The 15000-nt window shown below is 38.6% G+C and overlaps 1 protein-coding gene and 1 long non-coding RNA gene across 2 annotated transcripts in view; both read left to right on the top strand.

The window, feature by feature from the left end:
* The first annotated feature begins 2139 nt into the window (after positions 1-2139).
* On the top strand, positions 2140-2686 carry LOC144529114 (uncharacterized). Its single transcript, XR_013502957.1, has 2 exons — positions 2140-2247; positions 2381-2686. It is a non-coding gene; the product is annotated as an uncharacterized LOC144529114 (long non-coding RNA).
* A 4246-nt stretch (positions 2687-6932) lies between these two features.
* LOC144532255 (homeobox protein Meis1-like) overlaps positions 6933-15000 on the top strand; it is a 68100-nt gene continuing 60032 nt past the window's right edge. The window contains exon 1 of the mRNA XM_078272924.1: positions 6933-7473. Within this exon, the coding sequence (XP_078129050.1) occupies positions 7462-7473 (12 nt within the window). The 5' untranslated portion in view covers positions 6933-7461. The remainder of the gene's footprint in view (positions 7474-15000) is intronic.

Below are 15000 nucleotides of genomic sequence, written 5' to 3'. Positions count from 1 at the left end.
GTGTTAAAAATGTCTGTGAACACTGGAGACAGCTGATCAGCGCAGTGCTTCAAGCTGGATGGGGAGACAGCATCCGGTCCAGCAGCTTTCCTGGGGTTCTATCTCCTAAAGAGTCTGTTGACGTACCTCTCATGGATGGAGAGAGTCGTCACTGAGGTGGGTGGGGTGGTGGAGGGGGGGACCTTTATGGAGGGCATTGGTGGGGAGGCCCAGGACCCTGCTGAGGTGGGGGAGGTGAAACACAGTGGCTGTAGCTCACCATCTTCGCTTGATCGTTGTCTCAGCCAACCTGGTGACACGCCCTACAAGCTCTCTGAGAAAATCTTATACTTACCTGTCTCTGTCCGTTGTTTATTCTTACCTTTCTTTGTGTTTCTCCCCTGCAGCCATCATCTCCATCCCTCTCTGTTGCCTCCAGTCAGCTGGCCTTACCATTCGGTCCCCTCCTCACGGCTCCCTGCTCCATCCTGCCTCCACTCCCGCTTTCAGCCTTCCCCTCTTCGACTCCTCTGCTCCCCAGTGCCTCCTCCTCGCTCCCCTCAGCCCCGGTTCCCCCGCGCTCCCCGAGCTCCCTCCTTCCCCAGTCTCAGCCCTCGTTTCCTCGCTCCTGTCCTTGGCGTCCGCCTCCCCACACCTCCTTCCCTCTTATTATTATTTAAATAAGCCTGTTTTTGAGCCTTGCATTTGGGTCCGTTCTGTCTCCGTTGTAACACTCAGGAAGGAACTTGTTTTGGTGTGAACATGTGTACGTTCAAAAGTAGTTTTACTCCCAGTTCAGATCAACAATTCGCGACGAGATGAAACCGTTTTAGAACATTACATTAGAGAGAAATGAATGAAGAGTTTACCATCCATTTTGTTTAGTTATTTTATATTTTGTTATATATATTTTCAAGAGACTTTCAAAGTAGTTTTTGGCACTATTAACTGGTTTAATAATAACATCAATTTTAAATCCTATCTTTGTTTTTGTAATCAGAATCAAAGGGTTTATTGCCACAACAAGTTTGAACATTTTGAGACTGTGTTATTTAATTTTGTCCTCCAGAGTACCCCTAGGGGGACACGTACCCCCTGCAGTCCTCCAGAGTACCCCTAGGGGGACACGTATCCCCTGCAGTCCTCCAGAGTACCCCTAGGGGGACACGGAGCCCCTGCAGTCCTCCAAAGTACCTCTAGAGGGACACGGAGCCGGTCCGCAGACGTTCCGCATCCAGTGGAAATCCACACTTCGGCAGCAGGTGATTCCTTCCAGACCACTCCACAAAGTTGTCCACCAGCGCTCTGTACTCCCCCTCCTGTCCATCCCTTATACACCCAACAACTGCAGAGTCATCAGAGAACTTCTGTAGGTGACATGACTGTGGGGTTTCTATCTTGTACCCGGCGCAGCGCAAAGCTCGTCGAAGTCTCTTTGCTAGGTTAAGATTGATGCAGTTGTCAATTTCAGATCCAGCGCCCACGTCGTCTAAATAGCAAATGCACCTATATGCCTATCTGTGTGCCCATGGGCGTGCTGGTCTTACAAGGAGGTGTGTTCAGGTGCATTCTGGGCGTGCTAGTCTTACAGGGAGGTGTGTTCAGGTGCATTCTGGGCGTGCTGGTCTTACAGGGAGGTGTGTTCAGGTGCATTCTGGGCGTGCTGGTCTTACAGGGAGGTGTGTTCAGGTGCATTCTTGGCGTGCTGGTCTTACAGGGAGGTGTGTTCAGGTACATTCTGGGCGTATTGCTATCTTGAGGCAGCGGGAAGTGATGGCACCATTGACCAACAAAAACCTGGTCTAAAGTCAATAACGCAGCATTTCATTGTTATTTTAACAGAGCATTAGTAAAATGCTCCTAGGCTCGTGCACAGCACGTGCACACTATGCTTGTTACACACACAGGGACGCACAGCAGCACACACACATGCAGAAGATTACAAATACAAATATTACGGTGCAAATCCTCCATCATAACAGCAATGCTCCAAGGTCCAAACGCGTCTCTGATTGGTTTATTGCATGTTACACCCAAAACACACCTCTGATTAATGAAGACACTAAGTACAACCCTTTAGAACCATGCGCCCGGCGCACGGACCCTTTTTTCAGCTGTCAAACTTGCAAAAGTGGATTTGGACACGCCCTAAACACACTGTCAGGTTCAGGACACTTAAACTTATTAAATCAAAGACGGTCAAGCAAGAAAACGAGACTCAGACGGCAATGAGCAGTTAATAGACATTTGCAAAGGGGAAGAACGCACGTGAGCAACCTTTCTCCAGCATTGCTCTCAGGGAACTTCAAATGTTTCTCTGCAAGAGAGTCGTATTTATTCAAAACACACACAGATTCACAGTTGTTGATACATAGGAATGCTTTTGTGTTGTCTATTCTAGGGGAACCAGGGCAAAGTGCGGGCGCCTGGAGGACATGTACTTTGAGTGACCTCGGCCCTAAAGATGTTTACAACCCATGATTTGCTGCAGTGAGACACTTACTGTCTCCGAGAAGAGCAGCTGACACTCAGAGAAACATATATCGTATTGTGCGTATAATAAGCATAGAAACGCAGATTGTTAAATGTGCATATAGAGAGCCTTAAGGTTAAATTATATTAAGACATTGCTACAAGGAAATAAGCTGAATAATATGGGGAGCATAAAAGGTTGAATAAGATGAATAAAAGACTTTATAAAAATGAATTCTCTATCACACACCTGCACCAGGCGCTTCACGCTGTGCGCTTAGATCGGTAAAATAGGGCCCCTGAGTTGTACTGGAAGTCTGTGGTGTATAAGGTGAACAGAATAAGGAGACAGCACAGTCCCCTGTGGAGCCCCGGTATCACTCACCACCACATCAGACAGATCACGGTGCAGACGGACAAACTGATCATCAGTAAATAAAGTAGCCTTTTATATTTTAGCAGCAACAAGTTTGTTTTAAATTGTAAACGGAGAGCGTCTCTATCTCTGATCAAGTCTAAGCAGAGTCCTCAGGAAACATCTGTAATCAGCTGCGGCCGTGTTAACACGTTACAAACACTAGGTGGCGAAGATGTCCAACAGTTCAGCAATGAAACTCTGCTCCAGTGTGTAGTTTCTCTCTTCTGCATTCAAACTTTGACATTATTTCCTTTTTTTTAAAACACTGCCTTTGGAACAAGTGAACTCTGAAACTAATGGCAAGTTGCTGCACCTTCACACGAGAGAAGTGAAGAAAGCAACGTTATTTTACTGTGAAATCAGAGGGAAAAGGAATCAGGGAGTTATTATTCAGATTCAGAGTATTGTCATTAAGCAGAGTACAAGTACAGAGCTAATGAAATGCTGTGTGTGTGTGTGTGTGTGTGTGTGTGTGTGTGTGTGTGTGTGTGTGTGTGTGTGTGTGTGTGTGTGTGTGTGTGTGTGTGTGTGTGTGTGTGTGTGTGTGTGTGTGTGTGTGTGCAGTAGTAAGTAATGCAGCTCCAACTTACAATATGTACAAAAAATACAGTATCACTCCCAATACTAAAATGTAGACAGTTGGGATTGCAAATGTGAGGAATGTACAGTATGGACATCAATGAACGTACAGTTGGATAATTTTCACAGTAAATTTACAGTAATATACTGGCTGCAGCTTCGCCAGTAAACTACTGTGTATTTACAGTAAGCATGTTTTATAGCTTAAGGTATTTTACTGTAAATGGACAGTTTCTTACTGTATTATTTGAATTTACAGTAATATACCGGCTGCAGCTTCGCCAGTAAACTACTGTGTATTTACAGTACGCGTACTGTTTTTACATGTTACGGTATTTTACTCTCAACAGACGTAGTTTCTTACTGTATTATTTGAATTTACAGTAACATACCGGCAGCAGCTTCGCCAGTAAACTACTGTTTATTTACAGTACGCGTACTGTTTTTACATGTTTACGGTATTTTACTGTCAACAGACGTAGTTTCTTACTGTATTATTTGAATTTACAGTAACATACCGGCAGCAGCTTCGCCAGTAAACTACTGTTTATTTACAGTACGCGTACTGTTTTTATAGTGTTACGGTATTTTACTCTCAACATGGACGTAGTTTCTTACTGTATTATTTGAATTTACAGTAATATACCGGCTGCAGCTTCGTCAGTAAACTACTGTATATTTAGAGTAAGCATGTTTTTATAGTTTAAGGTATTTTACTGTAAATGGACAGTTTCTTACTGTATTATTTGAATTTACAGTAATATACCGGCTGCAGCTTCGCCAGTAAACTACTGTTTATTTACAGTAAGCATAATGTTTTTATAGTTTAACCCTTTTGTTGACTTCGGGTCACATTGACCCGTTTTCAATTTTTGTTTTATATCAGAAAACATGGGATGTAGAAATAAGCGCTGAAATAGTGTAGACATTTTTTTTAACAATATAAAACAAAAAACTGTGAAAAAAAGGCGTTTAAAAAAAAAAGGGGCTTAAAAACCTTGTTTTTTTCAATGTTGACGGGAAGACAACACAAGGGTTAAGGTATTTTTACTGTAAATGGACAGTTTCTTACTGTATTATTTGAATTTACAGTAATATACTGGCGGCATTGTAGTCCTGCCTTTTCCTTTATTTTCCCAAGATGCATTGGTGTTAACAGTAAATACCTGTAATCTGTAACATTCTGCAGATAGTGCTGTAATATTATTATTTTCTCCCTGAAGTCATTTGCAGTATGATCCTGTAGGCCTATAACATTAAAACAGTAAGATACTGTCAGATTTTAAATGTAAATGTACATCAAGGGTTTACAGTGTATGTACAGAACATAGTTAAAGAGTGAGGAGCAAATATGAATAGTACAAGTAACTGACCAGTATGTAACTGTCCAATAAAGTACTGAGCAGTGCAGTATAGTGCAAGGTGTGGAGTTTTTTGAGTGGAGGGTCACAGGCTTAGCAGGAACGCAGACTCTTGCAGTGCCTGCTGGAAGGGAGGAGGGTGAGAAGTCCATTTTTAGGATGAGAGGCATCCTTGATGATATCCTATGTCCATCCCAGGCAATTATTGTTAATCTGGGAATATTGTGTCCGAAATATATCGGCCTACATTATTTAATGCTGCTGTCAAACATTTTAAAAAAGTGTCTCGGTTCAATGACTCCATACTGACTTGCAAGGGCGTAACCTTGGTATCAACATTTTGGGAGGGGAGGTGGGTGAGATCTCCAACTATCTAGGGAGGTCCCGGGACATGTCTGCATGGATTTACAAAAAAGGCAGCAATCACGTCGGAAAAATCCAGGTCCAAGGCTGTAGTTTAGTGAATCTATCGCTGACGTCGCTGTATTCTTCCTCTTTATAGAGACTTTGTTTTTCTACCAAACATTATTAGTGCTGGTTAGAGGGTACATGGCTTAAAAAAACTGTTCAAAGGGGGAACATTACTGAAAAATCCTTGAGAACCAGTGGGCTAGAAGACTTTCTGTTCTGTAGATTATCAGAAATATTTGTCTCAAACAACAACGTTGGGAGTTTAGAGCTGCAATTCACAATTATTTCCAGTCGATTAATGTATTGATTATGTCTGGATGAATGGATGAGTTGTTTTGGTCTCTAAAATGTCAGAAAATTGTGAAAAATGAGGATCAGTGTTTCCCAAAAAGCCCCAAGATGACGTCCTCAAATGTCTCATTTTGTCCCCAGCTCAAAGATATTCAGATTACTGTCCCAGAGAGAAGAAACTAGAACAATATTCACATTTAACACGCTGGAAACAGAGAAATCTTACTGTTTTTCATAAAAGAAATGACTCAAACTAACAAAATAGTTGCCGATTAAGAATCTTTGCAGCTCTCATTGGAACCAGAGCTGGTATGTAACTAAGTACATGTACTCCAGTACTGTACTTCAGTCCAAATGTTGAGGTACTTGTACTTTACTTGAGTCTTTTCTTTTCATGCCGCTTTCTACTTCTACTCCGCTACATTTCAGAGAGAAATATTGTACTTTTTACTCCACTACATTCATCTGTTCCAGCTTTAGTTACTAGTTACTTTAGTTACTCCACTACATTCATCTGTTCCAGCTTTAGTTACTAGTTACTTTAGTTACTAGTTACTTTAGTTACTCCACTACATTCATCTGTTCCAGCTTTAGTTACTAGTTACTTTAGTTACTCCACTACATTCATCTGTTCCAGCTTTAGTTACTAGTTACTTTAGTTACTCCGCTACATTCATCTGTTACAGCTTTAGTTACTAGTTACTTTAGTTACTAGTTACTTTACACATTAAGATTCCTGCACACAGAACACATGTAGTTTCTAAAATCTGATGTTTTATTATGAATGAAACTAGCCAACAATATAACGGCTACAAGTCCAGCTGAGATGATTAGACCATTAAAGACACAACTGTGTGTGTGTGTGTGTGTGTGTGTGTGTGTGTGTGTGTGTGTGTGTGTGTGTGTGTGTGTGTGTGTGTGTGTGTGTGTGTGTGTGTGTGTGTGTGTGTGTGTGTGTGTGTGTGTGTGTGTGTGTGTTAACCATTAAACACACAACTGTTTGGATCCTTTCCACTTTATATAAATATAGTACATATATATAGTATATGTAATACTTTAACTACATTTTCCGATGATACTTACAGACTTTTACTGAAGTAACATTTTCAATGCAGGACTTTCATCTGTACCAGAGTATTGTTACAATGTGGTATTAGTACTTTTACTGAAGTAAAGGATCTGAATACTTCTTCCGGCGCTGAGCTCTATAGTCAGGAGAACTCCCTCTCTGTATCCAGCGGTGCACTGCGCGGTGGCGCGCCTTGGCACGTCTTGTGGAAGCTGCGGAGACGCGCATGGAGTCTCTGCTCCTTTAAGTAAGAACATAAACTATTCCCTCCCTCTCCTCCCTGTCCTCCTCCCCCCTCCCTCCCCTCCCTCCCCTCCCTCCCCTCACACCCTGACGGCCTGCTCTCCGGAGCTGCGCCGGGGATTTCAAGGCTCCTCCGTGCAGAAGACAGCGCCGCACGGCCCGGCTCAGAGCGCAGCGGGGCGGCTCCGCTTCACTTTATCCCCTCTCCGGTTTGGATGTAACCTGATTGGATCGGCCTCTGCTGACTGACTGCGCGGTGGTTTTAGTTGTTTTGCTCGGTTGGGTGGTCCGTTGGGTGGTTGTTGCTGGGAGGCCGGGAGCAGGACTGGGTCTGCCCGGGCTGCTGCTGCTGCTGCTGCTGCTGCCGTCGCTCGGTTCCCGTGGAGAGCGGAGCGGAGCCTGCAGGGACCGGCTGCTGCCTCTCTCTCTCTCTCTCTCTCTCTCTCTCTCTCTCTCTCTCTCTCTCTCTCTCTCTCTCTCTCTCTCTCTTTCTGTTTGTGCGTTTCTCTCCGCGGCTGGACACGGCTACACGCGTTACCACACACGGGATTAAGTGATTAACGCTCCGGTACCGGGGAGTTGGATGTGTGTTTTGCCCCGCAGGAGTCTTCAGGAGTCCGGGCGGAGAGAAGGGGCCGATGGCGCAACGGGTGCGTAAAAAAAACCAAAATCCAGTTTTTATTACAGAGCGAAGAGAGGAAAGAAGGTATTTTTTTTATGCTTTGGCAACATTGTTATGGAAACTTTCATGCCAATAAAAACCCATTTTTTTAATTAGGAAGGGTTGTCTTCAGCTTTGACTTCAGATGTTTAATCTTCAACATAAAAAAAAAGGTTCCGTGCGTAAAAATACAGGAAACTCAAACTCAGACATAGTTTTTTATAATTTTTAAGATTTAAATAAATACATTTCCACTCATATATATTGTTAAGATGAGTGAGAGGAAGCTTTGTCTTCAGCTGCACGAGTTTTGATCTTCAACAAACATAAAACAGTTCATCACGTTGAGACAAGACGAGAGGAAACGGGATTTAAACTCTCAACATGAGTTAATAATAATAATAATAATAATAGAGTAATAATAATATAATAATAATAATAATAATAATAATAATAATAATAATAATGTCTGTTTATATGGACCTGGTTTCTTTCACTTCAATTCATATTCACCGTTTTCATTTCCCGGACCACGTAGTAACGAGACCAACTTTCTGTCCCGCGTGCGTTAAAAAACAAACATTCAACATAAAGTTTTCTTTAAAAAAAATGTTTTTACAACCAATTTATATTTACAGATTTATATAAAACCATTTTCACATTTATCTCAGACTTAGACGTTTGATTTAGTGAATAATAATAATATAATAATAACATAATAATAATAATAATAATAATAATAATAATAATAGTAATAATATAATAATAACCGCAGCAATATATATATATATATATATATATATATATATATATATATATATATATATATATATATAAGTTTGTAGCAACGCTCTGCAGCTGACATTTATTTTTCTATATATATATATATATATATATAATATATATAATATATATATATATATATTATATTATATTATATTTTTGTGATAATAAAAGTTTCAGATTTGTAGTTGAGATGTATTTGTTAATTTTGATTTTGATCAGGTTTTTATATTCATGACATGATTTAAGCACACGCGCGCACGCACACACCGAGACTCTGTGTGTGTGTGTGTGTGTGTGTGTGTGTGTGTGTGTGTGTGTGTGTGTGAAAAACAGCCGTTTATAGAAATTATAGAAATGCTTTCATTTAAAGACACTTTATTGAAGTGTGTGTGTGTGTGTGTGTGTGTGTGTGTGTGTGTGTGTGTGTGTGTGCGCCCTCGTGCGTATCGGCCGTTTGTGCTCCAGCGGTGGGGAATAAAAACTCTTTATTTTGTTTGTTTCACGGCTGATTAAATCTGTTCAACCAGAACACACACACACACACACACACACACACACACACACACACACACACAATGAAAGCATTTCTATAATTGAAACACAAACGGCTGTTTTTCTGTTTTTCGGTCGAGGTCAAAGTTTAATATTTCTGATTTCTGATCAGTGACTCAGATCTGTGGGATCACACACACACACACACACACACACACACACACACACACACACACACACACACACACACACACACACACACACTTTAACACTTATTATTACACAAATATCTCACATGTTCTGTAAGTCCCTCTGAGAACCTGTAGCTTAAAACTCCAGCACGGACACCGACAGCATCCGTAGACGCGTTCATGTTTTACGCACAGAAAAACTACTGCGATGTCTTTTCCTTTGTTTCTTTACATGACTAAATGCACTTCACTCCTGTGTTGTTATACATCCTAATGACAAACTCAGACTTCTAGAAGTGTTAAAGGAAGAATGAAGTTAAACATTAAGACATAAAGCGGGGCCACGTCGCTCTTTTTACGTCTTTTGCTCTCCATTTGTGCCAGCGTTGATCCTGCTTTGGTTCTCTTTACAAGGTGGAACCTATATTTAAAAATTATGATTATTAAAAAAAAATCATATAAAAATATATATATAATATATAACAAAATACAATAAAAATATAAAATATTATATATATGAAATAAAAATATATATAAAAATATACATTAAAATATATATATATATATATATGAAATATAAATATACATAAAATATATATATATAAAAAACAATACAATAAAAATATAAAATATTATATATATATGAAATAAAAATATATCTAAAAATATACATTAAAAAAAAATATATATATGAAATATAAATAAATAAATTAAAAAAATATAAAATATATATATGAAATAAAAATATACATAAAAAATATATATATAAAATATAAAAACAATACAATAAAAATATAAAATATTATATATATGAAATAAAAATATATATAAAAATATACATAAAAAAAAAGTCGCGATTCAAGCTCTACAAAAAAGATTCATATTTTTTCACATTTCAACAGTCGACGTGGTAGCTGAAGTACTCCTTAAACCACGTTTAGCAGGATTTCTTTGGTTTGATCTGAGTACAGATCAGTACTTTAAAGCTAAATGTAAAAGCTCTTTTTATGTAAGTATGTTTATTTCATACTTTAATTAAATGTATTTGAAAGCTGGCCGAAGCTCGGCACTTTGCAGTTTTCAGTAGTAAGCGTTTTTTTATTTTTGTATGAAGACATACATGGTTGTATTTCAGTTTGTCTAACAGCTGGTTTGATTTACATTGAGAGATGATCTTATGGAAAGTACCCCATGTTAATCTCTAGGTATGGTGAAGGGTATGTGATGATGTGGGGGGTATGGTGAAGGGTATGTGATGATGTGGGGGGTATGGTGAAGGGTATGTGATGATGGGGGGGTATGGTGAAGGGTATGTGATGATGGGGGGGTATGGTGAAGGGGATGTGATGATGTGGGGGTATGGTGAAGGGTATGTGATGATGTGGGGGTATGGTGAAGGGTATGTGATGATGGGGGGTATGGTGAAGGGAGATGAGATGATGGGGGTATGGTGAAGGGTATGTGATGATGGGAGGGTATGGTGAAGGGGATGTGATGATGGGAGGGTATGGTGAAGGGTATGTGATGATGGGGGTATGGTGAAGGGTATGTGATGATGGGGGGGTATGGTGAAGGGTATGTGATGATGTGGGGGGTATGGTGAAGGGTATGTCATGATGGGGGGAGTATGGTGAAGGGGATGAGATGATGTGGGGGTATGGTGAAGGGTATGTGATGATGTGGGGGTATGGTGAAGGGTATGTCATGATGGGAGGGTATGGTGAAGGGTATGTGATGATGTGGGGGGGTATGGTGAAGGGTATGTGATGATGGGGGGACCAAGGGATCTTTATCAAGATCATAGTATCCTGGATCCATGAAATAACTGGCCTTTCAAAATAAAAGTCTGCCTGCCTCTATGGGAATCTAACATAGGGGTGTACTGACTTATGTCCCCTGTATTTTAAGGAAGAACATTTATTTATTTACGATACATTATTCATTCACAAAGAAAATTGGTGTCCTTAAAGGCTGGATTTTTCCTAATTTTTCAATTAAGGTATTAAGATTAATTTCCTAAAGATGTTTGTTTATTCCTCTTTTTAGTCACCTTTATCGTGGGTTCCTACACTCACGAGCAGCACTGTACTTGTAATATCAACCTACATTTAATTTGGTGTGTTTCTTTTATTTTAAATGGTATGTGTACTGCAGTCACATGGGAAAAGTTACTACATTTACATACTGCAAATGTTTTTTTTAATCGAGAATCGTTTTCAAATCCGAAATTTTCGATCTTATCGTGAACCTAAAAATTGATATCCAATCGAACCGTGATATTTTCTGAATCGTGCACCCCTAATTAATAGTATAGTGGTAGTAATAGTAGACAAATAGTCTGGAAGTTTCAAAAAAAGTAAAAAACAAATACATGAAGTTCTTTATAGGAATAAAACTAAAATCACGTTCTTTTATTTTGAAATTCTGTCCGACTTTTGCTCTCAACGGCTCTGTGGCTGTTAGAGATGAAAACATTTTAACGTGGTATTTACATTTGAAATGAGTGTGAGGGTAACACACTGTTTATAGCTGCCATCTCTCTCTCTCTGTCTCTCTCTCTCTCTCTCTCTTTCTTTCTTTCTTTCTTTGTAATGTAATGTAAAATTAAAACTAAAAATAAAAACTAAATAAATAAACTTTAGCTGCTGCAATAAAAAAACAAACTGACTTTTGTTCTTTTATTTTAAAATCATGTTCTTTTATTTTGAAAAAAGTATTTTTGAAATGAAATGTGTTTTTTTAGTGTTGAGTGTGAGGGTAACATACTGTTTGTAGCTGCCATCTTTTCTTTCTTTCTTTCTTTCTTTCTTTCTTTCTTTCTTTCTTTCTGTCTTTCTTTCTGTCTTTCTTTCTTTCTTTCTTTCTCTCTTTATTTCTGTCTCTTTGTCTTTTCTTTCTCTCTTTCTTTCTTTCTTGTCTCTTCTGTCTTTCTTTCTGTCTCTTTCTTTCTGTCTCTTTCTTTCTGTCTCTTTCTTTCTGTCTCTCTTTCTGTCTCTCTCTTTCTTTCTATCTCATTTCTTTCTTTCTGTCTCTCTTTCTTTCTTTCTTTGTCTTTCTGTCTTTCTTTCTCTTTCTTTTCTTTCTGTCTCTTTCTTTCTTTCTTTCTTTCTTTCTTTCTTCTTCTTTCTTTCTTTCTTTCTCTTTCTCTGTCTTTCTGTCTTTCTTTCTTTCTTTCTGTCTCTTTCTTCTTTCTTTCTCTCTTTCTTTCTGTCTCTTTCTTTCTTTCTTTCTTTCTGTCTCTTTCTTTCTTTCTGTCTCTTTCTGTCTTTCTTTCTTTCTTTCTTTCTTTCTTTCTTTCTTTCTCTCTTTCTTTCTGTCTCTTTCTTTCTTTCTTTCTTTCTTTCTTTCTTTCTTTCTTTCTTTCTGTCTTTCTTTCTTTCTTTCTTTCTTTCCTTCTCTCTTTCTTTCTGTTCTTTCCTTTCCTGTTCTTTGTCTCGTCTTTCAGTCTCATGCTTTACTGTCTTTCTTTCTGTCTTCTCTGTCTCTCTTTCTGGTTCTGTCTTTCTGTCTTTCTTCTCTTTCTGTCTTTCTGTCTCTTTCTGTCTTTCTTTCTTTCTGTCTGTCTTTCTAGGTCTCTTCTCTTCTGTCTTTCTTTACTTTCTGTCTTGTCTATCTTGTCTCGATCCATCAGTCTTTCTGAGTGCTCTCTTTCTTTCTTTCATATCTCATGATCTTTCTTTCTTTCATGGTCTTTCTTTCTGATCTTTCTGTCTATATCTTTCTCTTCTGTTCTTTCTTCTCTTTCTGTCTCTCTGCTCTTGTCTGTCTCTACTTTCTCTTCTATGTGAAATATAATGGAAATAAATACACATAAAGACCCCCCCACTCACACTTTAAAGGTCTTTAAAGCAAAAAAACTAAAATAAAAAAACTTTTAGTTGCTTCAATTAAAAAACAAACTGACTTTTGTGCTTTTATTTTGAAATTCCATCAGACGTTTTGCTCAGTTTTGCCTGATGAAACATTTGAATGGGTTTTTTAAATGTTAAATGGGTTACCGTAATTACTTTTGTTCCTTTTATTATAAGTTTTTTTAAACTTCATGTTCATACGCAGCGTTTAAGAGTTTAAACGTTACATAATAACTTGATGTATCATGTTAAACTTAAAGAGCGTTTCGACATAAACCTTTTAGACCAAGGCCGCCCAATTTGGGGCCCGCGGGCCAAGTTTGGCCCGTCCTCTTTTTGTTTTGGCCCGCCATGGATTTGACATGCTCATGCTTATTCTCCTCTTATTTTAAAAGTAATGACTACGAAACGTACATTTTGTGCAGTTAAAAAGTACGATTACTGTTTGCTTTCTGAAAATAAAACAGATTTTTGCTCAATTTTACGCACATTTTCTCAAATATTTGAGAAAATCAAATATTTTTTGATTTATATTTTATATTTTCTCAAACATTTGAGAAAATTTGTTTATTTATATAGACAAAAAAGCAATAAAAAGCAACGAAAAAGCATAAAAAAAGTGAGGAACAAAGCGCCAAAAAAACAAAAACAAAAAAAGCGCAGATAGCGTCGGATAAAAGCGCTAAACAGCGTGAAATAGAGAAAATATTGAGTTTTGACCTAGTGTTCATATGCAGCGTTAAAGCGTAAACCTGACTTCATGGATCGTGTGAGAAATCCTACAAAGACTTGAGGCATGAACCTTTTATTTATATCTTAATAATACATTTATTTCTTCAAATAAAACAGATTTTTGCTGAAGTTGGTCGCGGAGTGAAGTCAAAGTTTATTCAGTATTTGAGAAAATGTAAACAGGGTGAATGGACAATATGAATAATATCCAAAATGAAGACTCGTGCACGGTGCTGGCTGATATTCATAAGATTTATAATCTGTCTGTCAGAGACGTCTGGTTTTATCTTAATGGTGGTTTTTTTTATTTTAATGAAAAATAAGTGTGAAGAAAGTGTCGAAAAGCGATGAAAAACCATCTAAAGCATCAATAGTTTAAAAAAGCACCGAAAGCGAGAAAAAGTGCCAAAAAAAGCGCGAAAAAAAGTGCAAAAAATGGGCAGGAAGTGCCAAAAAAGCACTGAAAAGCAATGCAAAAAACAACGCAAAAACCGCCAAAAGGCATCTAAAGCGTCAATAGTTTAAAAAAGCACTGAAAGCGAGAAAAAGTGCCAAAAAAAGCACAAAAAAGTGACAAAAAAGGGCAGGAAGTGCCAAAAAAAGCACTGAAAAGCAACGCAAAAAACAACGCAAAAAACAATGCAAAAAGCGCCAAAAAGCATCTAAAGCGTCAATGGTTTAAAAAAGCACTGAAAGCGAGAAAAAGTGCCAAAAAAGCGCCTAGTGTCCCCCCCGTAAATTAAGCCTATGATAGCAAGTAATATCGTTATCGCAATATTCAACAACGTTATCCATTATTTTACACATAGCGTGCAGCTCTTGATGTTGAACCCAGGACAGCCCTGAATGCTAACGTTGGACCATAGACAGTTAAATAAGTGGACAAAGTGACGCTGTTTTCTACGGAGACCAGTGAAGGACATTAGAAGCTCTTTCCCGGTGATGGCTGAGCGTTACTGAGCAGCCTCCAACTGAGCTTGAAGACGTAGATGTGACGTGAGCAACCTGTCTGAAAGTTGGAAGTCTTCTGGTAGCTGTGCCAAGAGAAATCTCAATCATTCCCAATCTAGCAGAGACGGAGAGCGTAGGTATATGTAAGGAGATAACATAGACACAGGCTCATTATTGATCACTAAAATGATAGTTAACATTAGTCATTACACTTAAACAGCTGATGGAAGTCCAAACTGCCTGAGAGCTTCTCCTGTACTATACGGTAACTCCTCTACTATGAGACAGGAAGTCTCGTGGTTATGACCCAATCGTTAGCCTATTGTTATAAAAACGTCTGCTACGGAGCCATAACGTGAGCTACAAGGTAATGGAGCCTTTTATACATTGTCGTGTTTCTTTAGAAATAAACAACGGACAAATAGAGTCTTTAAAAGCTTCAGATGTAAAGGTATTCTCTGTCAAAGTGACGTCAAAATGAATGCTAACGGGAGGTGATGGCTTGGTAGCATC

The sequence above is a fragment of the Sander vitreus genome, chromosome 2 (assembly GCF_031162955.1).
Source record: "Sander vitreus isolate 19-12246 chromosome 2, sanVit1, whole genome shotgun sequence".
NCBI lineage: Eukaryota > Metazoa > Chordata > Actinopteri > Perciformes > Percidae > Sander > Sander vitreus.
This window is presented reverse-complemented; position numbering and strand designations above follow the sequence as displayed.